Source organism: Megalops cyprinoides, chromosome 9 (genome assembly GCF_013368585.1).
Source record: "Megalops cyprinoides isolate fMegCyp1 chromosome 9, fMegCyp1.pri, whole genome shotgun sequence".
NCBI classification, from domain to species: Eukaryota; Metazoa; Chordata; class Actinopteri; order Elopiformes; family Megalopidae; genus Megalops; species Megalops cyprinoides.
The window spans coordinates 29,165,519-29,189,846 of record NC_050591.1 but is presented as its reverse complement, the minus strand read 5'-3'; the positions used below and the strand labels follow the sequence as shown (position 1 = coordinate 29,189,846).

Below are 24,328 nucleotides of genomic sequence, written 5' to 3'. Positions count from 1 at the left end.
GATGACTAACAAGACCGAGTATATAAAGGAGTCCCTTTTAGTGGCACTCATTCTTTTCTCCAAACAAAACCTTTTCTCACTATATTTGAATACTGTTGTTGTATTTTGTGTGTGGTTAGTTGTATGTGGAAGTGCACAATTCCTCCCTATTTATGAGACTAGTCTTTTTCAAAGCAGGTCTTTTTACTGAATCCTGATAACCACATTTACACCAGAAACCTCAGAGATGTATTTGTTCAGCATAAGAGCTATCTTGTAAATGATTTATTGGGGTATGGCCTAATTGTGTGTGGTTGTAACTCATATGTCTCCCATGTATAAACATCACAGACACAGAGAGAATTTGTGTCACAGTGGCTCAGTTTCTTGATGTCACAGTTTTTTTTTTTTTTTGCTGACTACAGCAGTATGCGGGTGGGGGTGGTGAAGAATGACCTATATTGTGCGTTCCCTTGATTTAATACTAACTGACGCCACGGATCCCCCCCAACCCCAGCCGCAGTGAGGGTCTGTTTTAGAGGGTATTAGCAATGTCATACTGGGCTACTGTTGTTGAAAGGTACAACAGTGTCTGTGGTGCCAGCCTTCATGGTGGGCGGCAGCAATTTAATGTCTCTGTTTAGGGCAGAATACTGCCTTTCCTGAGGGACAAAGCATCAGCCTGTCTCTGAGGGAATATTACCTTCAGATGTCATAATCCCTTTCTTTCCACCACCCTGTTATATATAATTCTCTGTTTTTTTGTATAAATTATTTTGAAATGTGGGGGATCTGTGGTTTCGGGGCTAAGCCAAATGGCTAATTAATGGGCAAGCGAAATTCTGCAGCATAAGTCAAGTCTGATTATGTCCCCGCTGCTTGACCTGCAAAGCGACCCCCCCCCCCCCCACCCCCAGCTGAGAGGGGGATGGGGATAGCAAAATGAATGATCCAGCGGCGGCTTGTCTTGCTTTTGCATGTTAACTTCCATTTAGACAGCATGTCTCTGCGAAGGCTGTCTGAATGTGAGGCTGTAGACACTGGACATAGAAGGAGAAGAGCCGTGCATGTACACCCAATATGAGCTCGGTGGTGCTGAAATGATTAATAAGATGTTTGTTGGAGCCCCTTTGCCTTTATGGACTGTGGATTTTTTTTTATAACATAAGGATTGTGCATAGGGCTTCTCTTTCATATCAAGGATAGCATCATTTCTGCTGAACATTGTGACTTTTCTGCACGTACACCACTTTCGGAATGCCATGCCGTCCAAAAGGAGGGTGATGCAACACCAATATTGCATTATTTGATTATCTGTTTAGGGTGCATGAGGGAGCAATACTTCAGTCAAAAGACCCTCTTCAGACTCATGTGGCTTCACCATGGGCTTGGCCCCAGTTGTAATGCTGTGCTGAAGAGATGAACCCAGATTGCATAACGATGCTTCCCTGGCTGTAAAGGGCCTCTTTGGTCCGGATGGTCATGTTGTGTGTATTTAATGCTCCATTTTAACATGGGCTGATTGCCAGTTTTGTCTTGTGAGAAAATATCTGTTTCTCATCTTCAGAAAACAAGGAAGGCCTTATTTCCATCAGAAAGTGGGAGGACTCGTGAGGACAGAGTGCAACTGTGCAGGTTTTCCCTCACAGACATTTCTTTTTATTTGATTGTTTTTTTTCTTAATCTCCTGTAGAATGTCACAAAATGTACATTGGATAATCACGTTATTTGTCTTTAGGGCGCATGTTCTGGAACTCGATGTGTGGTCTGGTTTCCAGTCACTAGAGGCTGCTGGAAGAGGACCATGCTGTTCTTTTTTCGGCATTAGTGTACCCATGTGCTCTGGGCTTCCCAGATGGGACACACATCTGCAAACAGCACTATATTTGTGGCAGGAAATGTGACGTGTCCCCTACTGAAGACAGAGTGTTTATGTGTGTTTTGTCTTCCATTGGTCATCTCTGGACCTTGGGAAGAGCAATTCAGTGTGATTGTTCAACATGTTGGTTTTACTGCATGCAAAAACACGAGAGCAGTACTGGGGGGGAATTCTGCAGATTTAATAGCAAAACACCAAGACGTTGTACTGTGTGACTGCAGATGAATATTTAATTCCCCTGTTTTGAACTACCAAATGGCCCTGCAAGAGATGCATTAAGATTTGTTTTGAAGTTGCAGAAATGTTTTTCCTTAGGGGAGAGCAGTCCTCGCCAAAACAAAACAACTAAAAAGTTGCCTCCCCTTTAAACTTTCAGAAACTTTCATTTTGTGTTTTACTCTACAGCACACCCACCTTCTTCGAAAAACAAAATGCTTCATGGAGTAGCTTTTTGATGGACTCTGTGTTTATGGACTCCTGAGCCTAAATGAATAGACTGCATTAAGGTTACGTAAAAGGAAAGTTTCAAGGTTATGTTTCAAAACTAATGTTTACGGTTAATAAACTTAACCCAGGGCAGCATATGAGGTTTACAGGTTTACACCATGCATAGTTTGAAGCACAACTGAGCTCTTTGTGCAGTTTGCAGAAGTGCTGTGGTTACTGTGTGTTCAGACACACTGTTGCCTGGAAGACAAACATATTCATAATATTTCAGATTAGTATGTAAATAGCACCCACATTTTTTATCGCCCACAAGTGTTTGGATTCAAGCGTTTCTCTGTTGAGAGGTTTATCAAAGTTCACTCAATGAGCATGTGATGGGTTCTCTGAATATATTGTCTTATTTTGTACCTTGAAAATATCCTATGATTGATTTTCAGAAATTTTAGCTTGGAGTGGTATGAAAGCATGGAATGTGTGACTTCTGTGAAAACAGGCAGATTATGTAAGAAAGTGAATGAAACAGTTGTTATTTGTACAAACGTGTCACTTCAAGAGTTGTGTGATGGCGTATTCTTCAAAGCATCCTTTTTATTATACACAAGGGAACTTTTCATGGATCCCAATCATACACCGGTCATCTCTATTCTTAGTAAGCGTAGATACAAAATGTGTACTGATATTTGTTGCATCATGGCTTTGCCTGTACAGCTGGAAAATGTGACAAATCAGAGCTGTACTGCAGCCTGCACGCATGCGCACCCATGAACAGCTGTTCAAAGAGCACAGCGGTGGCGTTTTGGGTTCACATGACTGATAATGCCTTGTGGTCTGCATTAATAATGGATGGTGAGTGCTCTAAGCGGCTGAGGGTGGGAGGTAGCATACGCAGGAATGAGTTGACTTCAGCATTGCTCATTGTGAGGAGGCACTTCTCCAACATTCTCCCTCGACGGTGGAAGCCTCCATCTGTGGGAGGTTCGCCCAGAGAAACTCTGATATCCTCTGTAAGGACAGGGCCGTGCCTTCCCATGCGGGGATGAGAGGGTTCCTCTCGGAACAGCAACAGTCTGAGGGCTGATGGATCTGCTGAGGAAAATAACAACAGTTAGTACTGCGAATACATCTTGAGTCAATTGCTGATGTATCCTTTTGTGGGACTCTGGCCTCCCTTATGTCTTTTACAGCTTTGTTGAAAATAGGGAGTGTTTGTTCTTCTGCTTTTTTCCCCTTACAATCCTGTCAAGCGTTTAACATGGTACTGCGGGTAATATGTCACATATCATGACGTTAACCCATTTTCAAAACTGACGGGGCTGCAGAAAACGGTATGCAGTGGTCAGGACACATTACCTCATAAAGACAATGATTGGACATCCAGTGAACTTGCATACTGCTGCCATTTAAGACTGCATGCATAAACATCCATTTGCTGTTGCATCTGCTGTGGTTGGGATTTGGCATAAATCACAGCATATATTTTTGATTTTTGTATGACCCACATTCATCTCTTTCATGTTATGCAGCATGTGCACATTTGACTGAGTGTGACTGAGCTGTTTGTACCACAGTTTGTAATGTAAATTGGAGAGAGCGCCAGTACACGCCCTGAAACAGATCGCTGCGGCTCTCTGCTAATTAGTCCGGCCCGGGCTGAGGTTCCTTCTCCCTCAAACACCATTAGATACATTTCTCCATACGTTTGCTGACATTAAATCCACATGTGTGGATTACGTGGTGTGTTCCTAAATCCTTATTAGACAGAATCCACAGCATTTGTACCCTTTATTGCAAACACTCCTATACATATGTGGGCATGGATCTGCAGATGTATAGATTCAGGGCAGTTGTTCCCAATGGAGTCAGCCTCTGTTTTTTTAGCTCCTGATATCATTTTAATTTGAAGGTAGTCGTTTAGCTGCTTAACTAGGCTATGTATTATAAAAAAGGTGAAATTATGATTCTTTGACCGGACTTCTGCTTTAAGGTCTTGTGCAACCACAGAATTGCTTAATCTTTTTCCTCTTCCCTCTATGGTAAATGGTTCTAGAGGAGAGGAATTGCTGTATTAGGTATTATATATGATATAAATCCGTAATGACTTCTTTTTCTTGTTTGAAATGTGTTTATTTTTTGAATTTGTAAGATACTGCAGTGACTGCACCCTAGTGTCATCTAAATCTAAGAGGTAATTTCACAATCATCTCATGTAAACACAGAGGCAGGAAGAAGCCTCTCACATGAGGCCAGCTACAGTGCAGGAGTTAAAAAAGGATGTGGGATTGCCACAGTTTTGGGCTGCTCAGGTGGTTGTTTACTTTGTGTGAAGAACATCATAACTCACAGAACGTTACGGTACCAGCATAAGGGACAGGAGGAAACATCAGCACTTGAATCATATCCTCTACACGTCATGTCCCCTTTGTATCTCTGGGAAAAAATCCAGTTGCCAGCACCACACTTTTCCTCTTCCCTCCCGTAAGGGGATATACACTACTGTCTTGTGTTGTTTTGTTATCTTTGATTTGTCTGGCACCTATTATCTGTGATACCAAATTGGCAAGCGAACATTTCTATTAATTTAGGTTCTCAAATGGATGCTGGCAGCAGAGCAAAAATGGGGAAGATGTTTTGCTTAATGAAATATAGTGTGATCATTTAATTCCATAATTACGTCTGTGCTTTCATTTAGCCGTGTCAAAAGGGTAGATTATCTCTCAGACATGAATATTCATTATTTGCTTGTGTGAGTGTGAAGAGCCACAAGCAAATTTGTCAAGTGACCTTGATATAGCTGGCAGAGGTTATTAAATGAAATCCCGAGAAGGGCTGTTCTTTGGAGTAATAGGTAAGCCGGGCTTTACACGTAGGACTTTTCAGATGTTAATGGTGAATTTAATAACCGGAGACAGTGAAACGTCGGGCTAAATGTAAGCCTGCGCTATTGTTAGTACTGCAGTTGATTTATTATTCATCCCAGCCATCTCTTTGCCCGCTGGAGATGGTGTTATTACGTTGCAAGGGGAGCTGACAGAGGCAAAGGCAAACAGGTACGGCGGAAGCTGGAACAAAGTGGCGAACGAGGCGGATCCAGGGCAGGCTTGTAAAGGAGAAAGATATGGACGGTATCAACTTGTATGAGGTTTCCCTGACCTCTCTGCCCATTGCTCTGACCGTCATTCTTAAAGATGCTGATTAAAACCAGCAGGCCGTGGCGACACCCAGCCTGGCTGCAGGCAGAGCGTGAGGCGACATGTGGCCAGAGCTGAGTCTACCCACGGGCACCGCTGATTAGCAAAAACCACTGTGGCCAACCTACAGCTGCATGTGAGGAACAGGGGGGTTGTAGAAGTGATCTCTCAAGGAAAGATTGACCAGTCAGATGTGCATGTGTGTTCTGAAAGATCAGAAGTTGTGATTAAACAATGTAGAGGGGCGGCAGTGTAGCGCAGTGGTAAGGAACAGGGCTTGTAACCAAAAGCTTGCTGGTTTGATTCCCTTTTGGGGCATGCTGCTGTACCCTCTTTCAAGGCACTTAGCCCAGAATGTCCTCAGTAAAACATCCAGTTGTATAAATGTGTAAAGTAAAAATTGTAAACCACGTAAGTCCCTCTGCATGAGAGCGTCTGCTAAATGACAGTAATGTTATGTAAAGCATGTGTGTTCTGAAATAGTAGAATTAGTCATTGAACAACATAGAGTAATTATGTATCTTTAAAGTGTTTATTTGTGTACCACACACCCTCATGCAAGGCACCTTACATGTCGTACATTTTACATGGTCCACTTCTTGTACTAGATATTTGCAGAAGCAAGCCAGCTCACTGACCAGTGCACCACATGGCCTCTTTAGCATGTTACATAATGGGAGAGAAAGCTGGGATTCCTAAACTGAGAACTGCAGGTTCCAATCCAATTTGCGGCACCATAGCTGTTTTACCTAGTTAGGTGTCCTTGCAGAGATTAATCAAATGGAAACCCAGTGGGGAAAAGATTTTCACTCTACCCCGGATCACATGCTTTCCCACAGTGTATGTTTCTTGCGTTGAAGTTGAGAGCAGAGAGGGGTAAAGAGCACGGCAGTCCCACCATAAACAACCACTTTGGAAAGGACCCCGCTAATCTCCACACCACATTTGTCTTCACACTGTCACTGCTTTGCTGCTCAAGGCCCCTACATGCTCAACACTGTGACACTCGCATTCCTGGGATGTTTTCTGATGGAGTCCCTTACATGTGTGGTAGTGTCAGTCCAAGGTTGCTCCTCCACAGCCATTGTAAGGGATTCAACATAATAGCACCATCTTAATTCTTTCCTAAGTGTATCTTCAACAGCCATGATCTCTGCTGGGTGGAGGATTTTGTTTCTCTTGAAGAAATCGCCAACTTTTTCTCTTACTGCCTGCCACAGAGAACTGTTGTATATGTGTGGGCTGTGTACAATGATATAGTCTGAGAGGTGCATTTTGAATGCACTCAATCCTCATAGACCATGCAGTTTATTCCTTAGGCAGAACCCAAAGGTGACACACCCTGTATCTGTTCTGACTGTAGCAGGCCTGACACTGCAAACATTGGGGATTGGCTCCTGGCCAGAATCTGAGTCCAGAAATGGAGTTATCTGCAATAATAGCCAAAGCCATACAGTACCTGGTGCAATGTGTACTGTGGTGTGTACAGACATTAGATTACATTCATTTAGCAGATGCTTTTATCCAGAGCGACTTCCAGCACAATAGAACAGAAGTGTATCCATTAAAGTTAAATGAGCAGCAGTGTCAGACCAGGCTAACAACACTCATAGACCAGTGTGAGCCCTAACCCAAGTTAACTTCTGCAACCTGACTAGACAAGGGAAACCAAGTGTATTACCATAAATCCGTCACTACATCACAGAATCCAAAACACACCACGACACTACATGAGATGTGAATCTGAAGGTAAAATTACCACCTGGGGTGAGCTCCCCAGGACGTAATGGATAAAGCTGATTATGAATGGATGTCGTGGCTGTCTGAACTGGGTGCATTTCCAGTGCTGAGAGAGATGGCCAAAAAAACCAGAACTCAATCCACAAGCTAGTTTAATGGGGAGAAACGGTGCCTCCCACAAATGTGCTGTAGAGGGCATCATTTATGGTCTCTGGACACAAGCAGACACCAATTCACTGATACTCATCACAACATTGTGCTTAGAAGAGAACAAATAACAAGGCGTCGACAGTCTCGCGCCCCTAGCAAGCAAGTGACAATGACTGCCTGGGGTCTTGTACTGTAAATTACTTTGTAATTTTCTCTCTCACCTTTACACACATACAATTGTGTTTCAATTGAGAGACTACACTTTTGATTTACCAAGTCTAGTCTGAACATGCTAAAGTGTTTGACAGTGTTTCCTTTTGTTCTGTGTCATTACTTGGCTATGATTGAATGAAAAGTGTACCACACACACAGTAATCCACGTGCACTGTAATTAATGGATTCACTCTCTCTACTGTAATGCAATTAAAAGCCACTGTAAACACACTGATGTATTTCAGATGGCAAATTAAAAGCATTGTAATAAATTGTGTATGTAGTTATGCATTAGATACCATTATGAGTAAGTAGCTGTAACGGAGGAAAGGTACAATATGCATGTATGGATTAACATAATAGCAATTTAATAGAGTCCACAATATGTGCATTGTCTGTGAGAATCAGTAATGAATCAAGGTTATTCATACGCAGAATGCGGTTGTTAGCATTCCTTTCCCTTTAAGTGCAGGCTTTGCTATTGAAATAAATGAGCGTGCTGTGCTGTTGTCTGTGCTTTGTGCAATATTAATACCTTTCCAGACAAACAAAACAAAAATCTTGGCCCCCTAGCAACACTGTAAGAATTCATAGGAAAGATAATGCTATAATACTGTATCATTACAGCATAAATATTTCAGCATATGTTATCCTATAAAGCTGTCCAGATAGTGCAAGAGGTAACATAGTTCACTTACGTATAAGACCTGGATGCCAATTAAGATATTTTAAGACTGGGAAATGGTTTGGGCATGTAGCCAAAGACAACATGGGATAAAAGGTATAACATAATAAGTGTACCTGTTCTAAAGCCAGATCAGTGCATAGATATGGAAGCTGATTATGTGCTCTATTCTTTTTGTTGGCAGGCATGTTTAAACAACCAGGTTGAAAAAATAAACAGATTTTAAGTCCTTGCTGGAGTGCAACAGCAAAATGTCTGTCTCTAGGCATTTCTAGTCATATTTTAGCTAGTGAAATCACAAAACCGAACAAGGAAATAGTTTCTTTTTAGACACAGAGTTCAGACTCAGACAACTTGATTATAATGTAGTCTACCACATTATACCTTGGTGCAGTGGGGTTAGCATTTGTGTACATGCAAAGCTTGTGCTGGAGTAATGATTAGAATATTTGTGGTGCTTGGCTAAAATGGCTATCTGTGCTCCATTCTGTGCCCTCTCCTTTCCTCCATCTCTCTTGCTCACTTTCCCTCTCTCTCTCCCTCCTTTCCTCTGTCTCAAAGCGAACCAGGCAAGGTTGTCATCCGTGACGTCGCCGGCTCACGACATCACCGGTGCTATGACAACAAAGCTGGGGCCATTCATTCGTTCACCGTTCTATTTTGGAACCTAGCAGGAAGCGCTAGGAGCGCAGTGCCGTCACTCGAGCCCACGGTACAGCGCAGAGCAGCATGGCACCGCGGCTCTGTTCCCTCGCTACTCTTTATAGCTTTCTCTCCGTGTGCTCTGAGTGTGCTTAAAGCATAAAAAAAACTCCAGATGGAGTACCCCGAGATTTCACTGCGGTCTTAAGTTGCTGTCGTAAAGCCCTGTGTTTAGTCACAGGTGATGAAAGATCCTTCTCCCACACTGTTGCTCTGATGATGAAGCTAAAGGAATTCGGGGTGTTTGTGTGTTTAGTGAGTTTTTTGGAAACATGAATCAGCTCCTCAGGCTCCACCTCAGAGGAGGGGGAGTGGAGTGAGGGAAAGGAGTGCGAATGTTAAGGGGGCAGGACTTTTCTAAAGGTGTGTGCGTGGGGAGGGGTGTGTGTGCGCGTGAAGTAGCTGCTTCCCACAGGGCAGCGCTCAGGCAATTAAGAAGGAGACAGAGGAGGTCCAAAGGGCTTAAAGGAAAGGAACAGACACTCCCGCTGGCAGTCAGATTTTTTCGTTTGGAGGAGGTGGAATGAGAGATCGCGGAGAGAGGGAGGGAGGGTGAAGAGAGCAAACGAGAGCGAGAGAGAGACGCGCACAAACGCACACACCCCCTCTTCCCCCCCACAGTTCCCGGACTCATCCTTGTATTCGAGAGCCAGGCGGCCGTGCGATTTAAAGCAGAGAGTCAGAAAGGTCCAGAATGGAGCGTGAAATCCCCGCGGTCGTGATACTGGAATTTCTTTGCGCTGTCTGACAAGGAGTGCCACTGTCTGGGAGCCGCCGGCAAGGTATGGCAACTCACCACAACCACATCTTTCCCCCCCTTTACTCTACTGTGTGTTATTTCTTGCGGTGCGTGTGTTTCAAATGTCTGAGACAAATGGTACCTTGGCTTCGCACCTCTTCACTCCCGAAGGAGGTGCAAAGAAACTGGAACAAAGGGGTTTCACCCATCTGTTTTTTGGGGAAGCCAAGTGCTCGTGCACAAGCTCTGGGCAACATTCATGCTGTGACTGTGTCTTACAATGCTACCTAGTAACGTACTTCCAACTTCTAAGTTTATTATTTATACAGGTGTCTTCCGCAAGCTTGAAGGTGATGCTGTGTATCACATGCCGGCGGTCGGTTTGATTTTGTAATGCTGTTGGAGTTGGCGTTTCTCCCTCTTAGTAATGTGTCTGTGGGAGATGCTTTACAATAAAACTCCAGGGCAGACACCATTGTATCAGTCATCTCTTGGTGGCAGACAAAACAATGCTGTCTCTGTGTGCGCATCGTTGTAATGACAATGCTGCCAGAGTGAAGGTATTGTGAGGCAGCGAAGAGAGATGATGAATTGCAAATAAGGTAGATGGTCAAAGTCAAGGAGAATCCACAGAGCGTGGCCTGGGGGGTGAAGGACTCAGGGAATTTTCCAAATCTTTATACGTGTACAGTGAATAAAGAGAGGGAGAGAGTTTGCCAGTGCTGTGAAGGCATACCACAGCAATGTATTGCTGTTTTAATCTTATCAGGCATGGTGATCGGGGGTCTGGGTTCCAGCTGTGGTGGTCACAGAAGACAGCCGTAAGGACCAGAGAGCACCTAATCCTTATACAACTCTGACTTCCTGACAGAAGATTTACTGTTTCTTTACGGACTCCCTATAAGCTCATTTTGGTGTTTCCTTTTGGTTTGCAGATGTTTTACACTGATTCACATTCATTGATCAAATTCTCAGAGCAAAGCAGGTACAGTAAAGCATATGGCTCCTTTAAGAAAGAAATGTTCTTTATCACATCTCAGGCTACTTGGTCCTGAATTGTAATCTTAAGATGTAGGGAAAAACTCAGCCAAGAAATGTTTCACAGGAATTTTATCATAGTACTATGTGGAAAAGTTGAACATGATTAGTTATCAGTAGATTGGATTTTTCCGCGATGGTGTTTAAGAGGCTAACATATTTGTTCACATCTAATTTTCTCAATAGAGGCAAACACTTTCTGCTTTACCTAGATAATAGAACACACTATGAGTGATGGTTCTGAGGTTTTTTTTTTAAATCTTTTCTTTTTCTTGGAGCTGGTTACTGAAGCATGATTGGAGGTTGTGTGCCAGACTTAATGAAGCCTTGTGAACAATATGCACTTAGCTCAGTGGATCTGTTGCCCGGACATGCAGTGGATACGACAGGAACTCTGCGATTATTGTTCCTCCAGATTTCTTTGCCCATCTCCTGCACTGCAGGGGGGATTGTGGGGGTTTAACTTGATGTGAACGGGTCACAGCATAGCCCTGCTGCACGTCTTGAGCAGATATGAAGCAGGATTGTTAGCCTGGCCTTGGGGGGTATGTAGTGACCCACTTGCATACTGCACTTAAGCTTTGTCAGAAAGCACAAAACCACAATGTCTGCTGGCAACCTCCACACAGACACAGACACACACACGCAGACACACACAATGGGTGTGCATGCTTTAATCTACGGTATACATCTGTGGCAAAATTGCATTGAGTACAATAAATGGCCACTGCAAAGTTCTGTTGCAGTGTAGCTGCTGTGGTTATTTGCAAATCCACTGCTCTGGTAAATATAGCCTATGCATCAACCAGATGGGGAGTTGATGGCTTCGTGTGACCTGCCTCTTCACCGCCTCTGTTACATAGCTGAGTATCTGCAGCCACTCTGCAGATCTCTCAAACGTGCATCTGGCTAAGGGACTCTGCAAAACCCCATCACACAATTTTAGCTGCATGGAAGACTTGTTCCCTTTAAACAGAAAGAGTTTGTTTTCAGCGGATTTGGGGAATAAAGTGGGCAGTGTATTTAGGGACATTTACCCTTTTTTGTGATTTATAAATAACATTTTTGGTGGATGGTGTTTAAACACTGGGCAGCCCAGTAAGATGAACTTCAGTAACACTAAGCATCAGCGAATTTGCCACTTCTTCAGATTCATACTGAGTATAGATTTGTTGAATAAAAGCAATGTATTAGGTTGCGCTTAGGCTTAAAACACCCTGGATATGTTGTTGTGGTGTAGAGACAGAGCTTTGCTTGCTGACATTTCACCTCCAGCATTGCACAACTGATGGGTAATTCTTGTTGTATTTTCTTGTCACCAGGGCAGCGTGATGCATGCATTCCCCCAGTCTGCATTTGCTGCCTTAGAAATGTATGCGTGTAATGATCTCCTCTTGTGTAGCTCAGCCATTTCACTCTGGCTGGAGGAGCCGGGCCTCAGATTGCTCTGGCCGATGCGTCAGTAAAGTAGTGCAGTTATGACAGCATCAGGCATAGTTTTAGCACACGCTTTCCATTTGAATGAATTATTTTGTCAGCCAAGCAGCGGGGTTCTGTGTGTGTGTGTGTGTGTGTGTGTGTGGGGGGGTGTTCTGTGACCCAAAGCAATCACAAGGGCCAAACAGATTATGACATGGACCGAAAGATGATCAGACAAAACATGCAAGTGAAGAAAGCGTCCGCAGAATGAGAGCTGGATCTTTAGAGCTGTTAAATGCAGACCTTTGCGGTGACTCCACTGTCACGAGGTGCAGGGGTGTTATTGTGCCGGAGGGCAGTGGAAATTAGAGGCCCGTATTAAAGACTGTGATCAAGGGGGCTGGGGGTGACAGGCCGCATTTCTGCCTGGCTTTGTGCAGCCGCGCATGGCCGAATCAGGCCGACACAGCTGACTGCTCTGGCTGTCTCGGAGTGACGCCCACGGGGGGCGAGGGGACGGGATGGGTTTTTTTTGTGGGGGGGTGGGGGGGGAGGGTTGTTTTGGGGAGGGTGTCTTGAGGTGGAGGCCTCTGTTTGGATGTTTGGTTGTGTTAATACACTGCTTTGTTTTTACTCCTGGACTCGGGTAATAGAAAAAGCAGATGTCTCAAAGCAGATGGTTGCCTAGGTGGTAGACACCTGATTTGGGATGCAACACACCGTTGGGAGAATCTTAAGCAACCGCACTGAGGAAAGTGGTGCTTTCATGTGCTTTGCAGTTATAATTTTAATCAGGCTTATGGAATTCCAGTGATAACATTCTCAAAGGTAAGCAAAACAGCTGTATTGATATTATGGCGAGTCTTTCCTGTGTGTGCCTGTGCTGGTGGTTTCTCCTTAAAGCATCAAAGGACACTGGTTGTAGTGGTGGTCTGTACTGAAACATGTAAGCAACAGAGGAGGTTCTTTTTCGATCATGTGCCTGACCCAGATGTGTTGTGAGCACTGCCTTGGGTGTATATCTGTGTTCGAGGTGTTACATAAAAGAAGGCGCTTCACTCTGGCTAGTCATCAGCGATGTGATTGGCTTGTTCACTGACCTGGAAGCAGTAGAGCGCTTTGTGGAAAAAGATTGTAAGTAAAAAAATCACTGTGTGACTTTCTGCTGGCATTAGATCTGTTGGCATTAGATGTGTATTTATTCCTGATGCCATTTGCTTTTGTTTGTGTGTATTTCCCCTGAAGCCATTGGCTGCCCTGTGGAAACAACCTTGAAAACAACACACAGCTGCCTCCACATTTGCAGTTGATGCATGACCCACTCAATATGGACTCCAGCGTGAACATAATTGGTGTCATAGAGCTACTAAAACTAATATTTATAGGTGTTGAGGTGTGTATTTGGGTTTTCTTCCAAATAGTAGCGGACAGACATGATAATGTTCAGAAGCACAAAAGGCTTGTGCTTGAAACCTGATGCAAGCTTTCTGCTTGCTCCAGTGAGTGGAATGGCAATGCTGAGTCTGAGGAAGTCACTAGGGAGTTTTCTGGGAACCGTAGGCAATAATGTGCTGTGTTACACCTGGTTATGTGGAAGTCATGTTCCAGCATGTTCTTTCGCCTTTGATTGAAGAAGTGATTAATGATGTGCTTAATGGCATCACCTAACTACTGTGAAGGAAGGAGGGTAATCTGCAGATCTAAGCTCTGAGGGTGAACTGGCTGAGCTGAGCGCTACTGCCTTGCTCTCCTTGGACGTTGGCTTTACAGGGCGTTGGCGTGACGTGACTCACTTTGTGTTCGTTTCTGATATATGTAAATACAGTTTTTGCCCCGTGTCTTTTCAGGGTGCAGCAGCGATGTGCAGATTATAATGTCTGTCACCTGTGTGAAAGAACCGCCCAAAAGCGAGAGCAGGAATGTGTCCCTTCCTCCCTGCTTTTGTTTAGTTGCAGCACTGCTTTGGTTTTTCAGTGCACAACATTTCTCTGAGTTGTCCAGGTGGAGTCGTTTAGCAGGTGGTGGGGAGTGGTGATTCGTTCAAAGAATGATAACAAAAGCCTGGATCTGAAAAAAAAAATACATGCAAAAACGAATTACGTTGTGTTAAAGACAATTCTTGTTCTGCAAAGCGGGCGCGAGCAGCCTCATCGAGCATGTTGACGCTTCAGTGATGGCTTAGATGAGGCTTACCTTCTTTGAAATAAAGCCAGAGTTTCGGGGGGGATGTTGTTTGCCGCTTGCGCTGTTTTCTTTGTTACATATTTGCATAGCAGTGCTGTCTGCCAGCCTGCTTATAAAACAATAGCAGATCCAGCCTTCTCACCTTTTGTAAGCAGCGGTTTGTTTGTGGTCACTATTGTATGTCCCAGGTGAAGAAATTTCACCCCCACCCCCCAGCCCTCTGTGTTGGTCCACTCCCCTCCCCCCACACCCAGCAACAACACCCCCAAAAGCACTCCATACTCTGCAGTCTCCAGGGAGGTGCAGGGGCTTGTCTTGTAATTCCCATTAGCAGCTGTTGAAGGACTTCAAAGGCAGCAGTGCAGCTAAGGAACTCTAGTCTCGCCCCTGGATGGTCACCTCAGTGCTGGGCTGGCTGTTCGGCCACTGCTCTGCATTAGCGCTGTAATTCAATATTACACAGCAGTGTAAGGCTGGCTGTTACCCAGAGCAGGATGTCTCTGTTAGCTTCTAGCGTAGGCTTACGTGCACACCACTAATGGCATAGCCTCAGCGTGGTGAACCCCAACCTTAACAGGTGTCACATTGGGCACATACAGCTTTGCCTGAGCATGAGGGGGATACAGGGGGGGGGGGGGGGGCAGGTCCTTTTGATACACATTTAAGAAACTCAGCAGCATGATTTCCTTCCCTCTCACAGGTGAACGGGGGTACGAGGCTAACAAAAGGGGTTCTTTTTAAGCTGCCGTTTGATCTTGTGACTCTCTTAACCTCTTCTCTTTGTACGCCCGAGTAGAAATTTCACTTGCCATCTCTGTCAGACTCGGAGCTTAACCCTGCAGAGCAAGAGAGAGGCGGAATGTACCAGGGCTGTAGCTGAATGGATGAGGATGGGGGTTTTTGGCAGTAGGAAAAGATCCGCTGCTGTTTTGAACCAAAAAAAGTAAGATTTCTGCTGTTTACTTCCTGTTCTTGCTTAGTAATTCCACACCTCATCAAACAGGACCTTTCTTTGGCCTCCCCTGCAGACAAACTCCCTCAGACAATTAAAAGGGCCCGTCGCCTTCACCACTGACCCTCCTCCCAAACTGCTTTTGTTAAACTGTCAGTAGGAAAAAATGGCCCATTCTAACCAGGCTTTAATCTACTTTGAACTGGCACAGACCAATCTGTCTTCTTCCAAGATTGCCTGGAATGTCTCCAATTCAGAGACGACACACAGAACCCAGGCAAAATTTTGGCCCCTCTGAAAAGGCTGGAAAATGAAATGTCTTTTTGTCATCACCTCATACTCAAACCATTGTATATCACCACAATGTGTACATTTTTCAGTTTTTTAATTTTTAATTATTGAAATGATATGTCTTATTATATATGACAAAATCAAACCCCATGAACCATACACTGGCGTATATCATAAATTTGATAAGGCTGCCTATAACTCGTCTGCTCCCATAATGATTCAGACTTACAGCGTGTGTTAAATTGGGCAGGCGCCGTTTAACCAAATTGCTGTACTGAATCTGTTGGAGATGAATTATAAATTAGGCCAAATGCATTTCCATCAGGCGAGTTGCTTCAGTGGCCATGGCACATGCAGCCAGCCTCTCACTACAGATTGCATTCTGAGCCACTGCGCAGCTGAAGGCAACTCAATAGGCATCTCACACTGGTTCCATTTCCATTGAAAGGCCCCCAGCTGTTTCTCGGTCAAGGTTTCTAAGGTTACAGTTCAAATTTAGAGAGCAAAATAATGCCCTTGTATAAAAAAAAAATTGAAAGAAGAACCTTTCAAAAAGTACTTTTAAGGAACATTGCAGGAGAATTAAAAGGGGAGAATGCCAGAAAGGAAAGGATTCTTTTCATTCGAAAACTGACAAAATCCTGCTTTCAGTAATCAGGGATAGAATATATAAAAAGCTTTTGCATTTAGAGGGAAATGGTCAGCCCATTGACCTATCTCAGTATATTCTCTTGCATTGAGCACATTCAGTCTATTCAGAAGTAATAGTAGCTAAAGCACAGTTGTTCACACATGTAAGGGTTTAGATAAAGTGCAAGCAACCTTGAGAACTTAGAGTATTAATCCTTGAATTTCTGAAGTGCCAGACCATAGAGTCATAGCCAAGTGAAGCGTACTTTTAATGCAAGTAAGCTCTCAGTTCATATGGGTAATAAAGAGGCACTTGTAAAGTCAGCTACAGAGCTAAATGGCCCTGAACCATTAGCATGCAGATTCCAGCAGATTGACTTTAGCCTAGGTGGGTGGGTGGGGGGCTTACTGATGGGCGGGGGCCATTCTCTGGCTGCAGCAAAACCCCCCACGAGCTTCAGCAGATATAACGATTTTACCAAACATCACCACAACATTCCTGACCTGTGCCGTGGCGAGTTTCAGTTGGAAGTTTGCCAGAGGCTTGGTGTATCCTCTCCCTTTCAGTGCAAGACTCACGACAAGAAGGATGTCCAGCCACACATTTCTTTTTCCCAAAGTGTAAGAACTTTTTTGTCACTTGTTGTGTAATAAAGGCGATGCCTATGACAGCCTGGAGCTAGAAAAATAACATGGAAATTTGTTTGACTGCTAATTAGTTGATAGTCAGTATAGCCATTACCTGTGCTTATTCTGAACAGCTATTCTATAGACATTTTCCAGGATTTTTGTTTTCCTCCTACATGCTTTTGAGATTTAATTCTGAATTTGTATCATTTCAAGAGAAATCTTGGCCTGCATTGTTTTTCAGTTTTACTGTATAAGAAACGTTCACCTTTGAGGTAGGCAATGGTTGTTTTGTTTAAAATGAATTGCTTTTTCCACATAAAGCTCCAGACCAGTTCTGGAATGCATTTCCAGGTGGTTCTTGTTCGGCTTAAGCTTTCTTTATTGAAAATCCATAAGGCGGCTTTTGGCTCTGAGGCAAAAATGTCATCCCCCCCCCAATCATTTCCTCAAATGAATACAACACCTTGACATTCCATGTGCTTGGGGGTCTTGAGGGCAGGTGCAGTCTCAAGAAATGTTTGCAGTGCTCCTGTTCCGACAGGCCCAGGTATTTGTCTAAACAGAGGCTGTGCTCCTCTGTAACAAATGCCTGAAATCTAACTGTCACGCATTTAAGGGGTATCCAAGTGCAGGGGTAATTATGGGATATCTGAGGGATGCAGCCTTTGGTGTGAAGCCATCTGGAAGTACTAATTCATGGAAACCAGGATGACATTTTTTGAAAGATATTTGAAAGATGTTTAACAAATATGAGCAATAGCTGTGACACTGTGACACAATAGCTGTGTTATCACACACTGCAGATGAGACTGACAGTCTAAAATGAATGTTAGATATCAGACATTTTATTGTATAAAGTACATGGAATATATTGTGAAACTGACTTACAGACACAACAAAATTTCAATGAAATTTGCTTATTTCTTTTTCACAATTCTGTAGAATAAGTTTGATTTAAGATAAGATTTAAGATCAAACATTAGCATTAAAGAAACCCATCTTATTCCTGGCTGATTATAGCACCAACATTTAGTAAACTGTCATTCTCAATTTCAAGAACTTCTGAAGACCTGGAAAATTGTCGATATACATTTTTGTCTGTGGATTATTGAAGACTGCTGTTTCATGTGACCATGTCTTCATATGCAATGTTCTTGAGAACTCTGAATTTTCATTCTCTCTGCTGCCCAAAGTTGGTCTAGGATGAGTTACAAAAACATAAAGAGATAAAGAAAAACAAAGAAGGGAAAAAAAACTCCCCTAGCCAAAGCCAGATCTTGTCTGTGGGCAGTCTGCCTCAGGTTGTCTGGTCTTGTGTTTGTAATTTCATGTTGAGAGTGTGATGTCATTTCTTTCACATTTATGTTATCTTCATTTTTGTTTTCTCAGTAAATCTGAAAATGTCAGATTGCCTTCCTCTTCCAGCACTGGAAAGAACAATGCGGTTCTCTTTTCTCCTGTTTACGTCGGCTCTGCGTTTTTAAACATCAGGCTGTTAACAGGCGACAGAGACGCCCAGCCGCCGTCACTCAGGTGTCAGTCATGCATCTGCTCTCTGGTAGAGATTGGTTCTCCCTCCCAGAGAAAGTCAGTCCTGTGCGCTGGCTACGCCTTAGGGGTTCAAAGGCATTCCTCACAAAGAGAAGCACGCTAGGCAGACTAGGAGGGCTTTTTTTCCCTACTGCCTGAAAATACATTTTGATGCACTGATGTGACAGAGTCTGTAGATATTCTGATTCAATTGCGATGCTTCGAAAAACCCATGTTGTAATCTACCCTGCTTGACAGGCTACCAGCGTTCCAGTGGTATGGGCTTTGGTGGCATGGTGGACCCATGGGGAGATGAAGGTGGGCCTTTGTTGTCCTTTTGTCCCCTGAATCTGATAGTGGGAAAAGCAGGAGGGAGGGAGGGAGGGAGGGGGCAGGGACCTGTAATGGTCCCGGAGCATGCCATGGGGTGGGGTGGGGGTGGTCTAATGGAGGTGCTTCAGTGTAGCTAATCCTCCCCACAATGCCCCTATTCTTCTCGCTCAGCAGAGTGCCACAGGGTGGTTTAGGCATAATGCATGTTATTTATTTAATTGGCCATTTGTAATGTGCGACTTCCTTCCGAAGATCCTGCCACCGTGTAGCCAAATGTTGATGTCCCACAAGGGGCGGATTGCCTCAGTCCTTGGAGGAGAGTAGAAAAGAACTTTGTTGTTTGTTGTATGAAGCAATGTTTCTGTTTCCTTGCACTGTCATATGATCGGTTTCAATAGCTCACTGTTCTTTTTTAACAACTTAGGCATTTTAACAGTTTAGGCATTTTCATTCTGTGAAACTGAGAAAGAAACCATGTCCTTGTTTTTCTTTGTTCCCAAGGATTTCTGAGATTCAAGAACATGAAGTTTTGCAGTGTGTGCGCATTAGGTATTCAGTGGAACTCTTTCTAAAGTCACACAAGGAGATTCGAGCAGCTCATTATGTGACCCTGTTGAGTATGTTATTCATTTATTAGTTTATTAAAGGTGAACGCAGTCGGTGTACCCTTTGAAGTGGATCATTTTAAGAAAAGTTGCTGAGCTGTGCGTGTGGCAGGGTGCGTATTTTTATCTGCAGCTATCTGTGGGCCATTGCCTCATCTCATTCAGGTTAAGGAAACCACAAACTGTTGTGCATCTGTGTACACCAGGGTGCCAGTGCTTTCTCTCTCCGTTTTTATCTGTCTGTTGTCAGGCTTGAATGTTAATGGTTGTCTGGCTGTGCCACAGAGGAGAAAGCCTGGCATGCTACCAAAGGGAGTTTTCTCTATGGTAGACTGGCCTATTCCTAGTGGTGCGGCCAGACGCCATTTCTGAATGTAAGGTGTTTTGAGGCTGCTGTGTGCTGTGTTAGACCCTTGCACAGTGTAGAAGGATAGGACCAATGCAGAGGTCTGCAAAAAGGGATGTGAATTACCTGCATCAATGGCTACAGTTTTCCAGCTGGATGTCCGTGGGAACCCTTACTTACCCTTACTTTGGGAGCCCACTTTGGTGTCGTGCCTCTGCTAGCGCTTTACTGGCCTGAATAAGAGTTTCAGTTGATCTGAGCTTCTCCGTTAAGGAGTGCGCTGGCATGTGCCTCTTACTTGCCCTCTCTTCTTCCTCTCCTTTTGAGCTCGATAAAACCAACTCATGCTGCAGCCGGTGGCGGTCTTGGTGGAGCGAGATTGGCTGGAATCAACATCAAAGTTTCTGCAAAGCTGCATCTACCTGGGAAGAGCGATGAGTGTGCAGGAAGGGGGAGGGGTGACGGGAAGTATTAAAACAGGGTCAGCTCTGGCTTATGTAAGGCCCTTGTTCAGCTCAGGCTTGAGCGTGTCTGCTGGCTCCCTCTCTCCGGCTGCCCCCACTGGGTCCAGCCTGAAAAAACACGCGTCAGCTGAACCTCTTCCCTCTCGTGCTCTCATCCTCTCTCTTCCATGTGAATGCACCGCCCAGGCGCTGCTGACAGAATGATATTACACCCCCCACCCCCACCCCCCCACCTGGGAAATGCCAGCAAGCCAGCCTGATGGCCAACTAAGCAATCAGAGTGGCTACATGAGGTCTGAGTGTGATGATCTCTAGGCTGATGTGGCCCGTGGTGAGAACTGAAAGGGGTGTGTTTTGGGTACTGTACTATTCCCCACCATTTCCCCTGTCAAGACAGGAGCAGACTTAGAGACAAAAAGCAACATGTCCCAGCCTCTCGACCATAATGAAGTGTTGATTTTGATGACCTCACCCCTAAATGACAGTCATCTGCCCTGTTTTTATACATTCTTCCATGTCTGTTGCCATCTTTTGCTTTAGTGCTCTTTAAAAAACGCATTGCTGTTGAAAGGGGGCTGAGAGGAGCCCTTCCACTCCTGTCAGAGTAGCACAGCTGTTTTTCCAGCCACTTTAACAGAGCTTGCTGTCAGGAGATGTGGACTGCCTGGATCCGGAAAGGCCCAGATCCAGGACCCAGAACTGTTTCGTATTTTATTGTACGTCTGCTGGGGTCCGTGGTGAACATACAAAATTGACCCGTCTTGATCTGATATCACTGTTGCAGTGGGAAAGCAAATCATACTGACCTGGCATCATTTCAGATCCCTTAAAGCTGGTGGACTTGGTCCAGAATGCTGGATTACTGTAATTGGTCTGTTGCATCATACATTGTTCAATAGCACTGCCTGCTAACACTTGCTAGTGGGCATGTGTGTTGGTTGCTGTAAAAAGCAAACATTTCATGAAATATACAGGGTTTTCAGTCTGGCTTCAGCTGTGCAATGAATGAAAAATTATTTAAAAAATGTACAATTGCATGGTCACATCCTACTTTGTTGCATGACACATCTTAACACATGTTGTGCCAACAACTACGTAGTATTTTGCATCAACTCTGCAGGGGAAAAAGAAACATGTCTGGTTATATCTTCTGTAAAATTATTCCTAGTTTTAATACAAAGGCATAGTCAATATCATGGATAAAAATGACACAAATAAACCTGAGACTATGTTGTTTAGACACATCTTAATAATAAATATCTATATTGCAGTTTTGGTTAGCTTTATAAAATATTACGTATTGCTGCCTGCATCGTAAGTGATGGTTTTCTGAGTTGTTATGAGAGGGGGTGTGGTAAGGGTTAGAACAAGCTTTTTTCCTCATACAGTTTACAGGGTCAGGTCATCTTGATGGAAAAAAAATACAAATAAAAAGCACCAGCATCATAACAACAGCTACCAGAACCATGCAAATCTAATGTTTATGCGCCAAGTATCCTGTCTTTACATGGAGTCCTGCCCCCACTGTGCAAAATGTAAACACAAAACACAACTTAATACTGGTATGTGGACGGTTCTGTTTTCAGTGAGAAGCTGTCCTTTCTGTTTCTTCCCCCTGTAAGAACTACAGAATAATAATTTATAGCACTAAATTGTGATTTATTCTTTAAATTCTTCTATATAATATTACAGTATACGTTCCATATTCTTTAATATATTTGACCAGTAATAAGACTGTATTTTAATGAGTGTTGACTATTCAGGCAGCCCTTTCAAATCAGCCTGAACATTAAGTATTCTTTTTTAATATTGGCTCTCATACACTTATTGCAAGCAGCCAGTACATAGTAGTGCTGTAGTACATATCTAGGGTGTGTGCAGCATGTGAACGTTTGACAACTGCTATATTTATAGGCCATTTCCTGCCCTTTATTGTAACATCTTTTAAACTGTGGCAAACATACCTCAGCATATTTCAGCCCCCACTTGGAGGTGTTGCCTCTTTGGGTGTACAGTAGTCTGTGTCTGTCGTGTACCTCTTTTGTAAACATGTGCCAGGATCGTTCCCTGTGTGTGGTCTCCCCACTATGGCACTCTTGGGCCTTCAATCAGACGCATTATTACAAAATGTTTTCAATTCTTTCTCAGCAGGTCCTCTGCACACTCTGCATTTTTCTTTTACATTCTTCCTGTAGCAATCTTAATGGTAATTGTGTACACCGTAAAATCCATGCTGGCTTGCTGCTTTAATGAGCTATGCGGGTTTATACTGCCTGATTGTAGTTCCTCCCAAACCCTGCTCAAGACTTTCTTTTCGATTCCCTCAGACTTTGATGCCCAGTGATTCAGTTTCTCTCTCTCTCTCTCTGTCTTTCAGAGCACTGAAACCCTGTGCAATCAAGACCATGCCCTGTGTGAGGCCGAAGATCTCGCTGACCCGGGCGCACTAGTGAACTGATGCTGTACAGCAGGTTGTATGACTTAGCTGTGCTCTCACAGCTTTACACACCATTACTGACACGTGCCTAGTAACACTTGTGTTTGGAAATACACAAAAAAAGCTGCTGTGGAATATTCGGTCATGAGATCAATGCTGTTTAACAGTTCTTTTAGCTTTTTCCACTGTTATTTCTAGCTTTCAAGAATAGGTTGTAGACCTCTTGCCTCTTCTACTGCAGCAATGAGCATGAGAGGGAGTTTATCCTCAGGAGGTGCTCAGATGGTTGCCTCTTAATGGTTGGTCTAGCGCAGTTAGCATTTAAAGCCTCTGAAGAGATAGAGAGAGGTTGCCCATCCATTGAACTGGATCAGAACTGATTGTGCCCCTGAGAGAGATGTGGCATTTGCGGCGGTCTGGTGGTATTCCTGAGAGAAACAAGGCGCTTGTGCTTGTCTCTGCAGACGCTGAACCATGGGAAACATAGAGAGCCAGAACGGGGACCACGCCTATTATGGCAGCAGGCAGGGCCATTTGTCTCGCAAGCACATGTCCCGGTCCCTGCGGCTTTCCAACAAACAGTCCAGACGCTCGCGGCACGCTTCCTCCGGGAAAGTGGAGCACAGGAACTCAGAGACCAGCACGCGCTCCAGCAGCACCCCCAGCATCCCTCAGTCCCTGGCCGACAACGGACTGGAGCCCTTCAACGAGACCAACGTCCTGCCGGATTTCGGGAGCCCCATCTGGGTGGACCGCGTGGCCATGAACCTGAGGCCCGTGTCCTTCCACAACGACCTGGCTGAGCCCTCGGTGGACATGGACGCGGTGCTGGTGGCGGCGTCCGTCCCCGGCGTGCAGGACGGCCAGGACGGCGGCGTGTACACGGGGGACGTCACCTACCTGCAGAGGACGAGTGACGGGCCGCGGGAGAGCGTCAGCTTCAAGAAGAAGAGGTCCAAGTCGGCGGACATGTGGCGGGAGGACAGCCTGGAGTTCTCCCTGTCGGACCTCAGCCAGGAGCACCTCACCAGCACCGAGGAGATCATCGACACGGCCGACGAGAAAGACTTTGTCGACTGCGGCGGCCGCCTGCAGTCCAGCCCTGAGGGTCTCGACCAGCTGGACGCTGGTGACAGGTCCAACTCCCTGGATGAACTGTACGACCAGAAGAGCCCTGCCTGCAGAGTGACCCGCAACCGCTTCACCAAGTACTCCCACGAAGGCGGAAGGGTCACTGGACAGGGCAACAATGGCAAAATGCTGTCGCCCCCCGAGGATGATGGGAACACTTATGGCGCCTACACCCTCCCCTGTCGCCGTTCTCACTGCCTGTCGGAGGGGCTTCCCAGCCAGCAGATGGCGCTCTGCACAAGTATGCAAGGTCGAAGGGCACAGACTACTCAGGTAAGAGGTGCACTTTCCCAAAGACCAAACACAACTCTGCTGTGTCTCCCACTAGCGCTAATGGGGCCTGGTTTCTGCTGACTGAGCTTTTGTCTAAAAAACAGGTGCATGCATTTATCCTCTGGGTTTTTTTGTTATTTTTAACCTTGTGAAATTGCGGTCGGAGTTGTGACTTGCTGCATAAATATGTGATGCGTTTTGAAGTGTGTTTGCATGTTTAAGAGTGTTCGGTGTTGTAAAGATGCGGCAAACCCAGGCTGTGACGGCCTCCATCTCAGTACTCCCAGGGCCACTACTATTCTTGAGTTTATGGGAGAGAGGCCATGAATGTAAAAACACTGCA

The 24,328-nt window shown here is 44.7% G+C and overlaps 1 protein-coding gene across 4 annotated transcripts in view; it reads left to right on the top strand.

Moving 5' to 3' along the window:
- Positions 1 to 24,328, top strand: part of LOC118782826 (T-lymphoma invasion and metastasis-inducing protein 1-like) — a 63,001-nt gene that overhangs the window by 6,922 nt on the left and 31,751 nt on the right. For 3 of the 4 annotated variants that reach the window (XM_036536409.1, XM_036536412.1, XM_036536406.1), the window contains exons 1-3: positions 9,554 to 9,765; positions 22,522 to 22,615; positions 23,046 to 23,985. In XM_036536409.1, the coding sequence (XP_036392302.1) occupies positions 23,056 to 23,985 (930 nt within the window). In that variant the 5' untranslated portion in view covers positions 9,554 to 9,765; positions 22,522 to 22,615; positions 23,046 to 23,055. Of the gene's footprint in view, positions 1 to 9,553; positions 9,766 to 22,521; positions 22,616 to 23,045; positions 23,986 to 24,328 lie in introns of those variants that run through there. The other variant, XM_036536408.1, reaches the window with a different exon arrangement.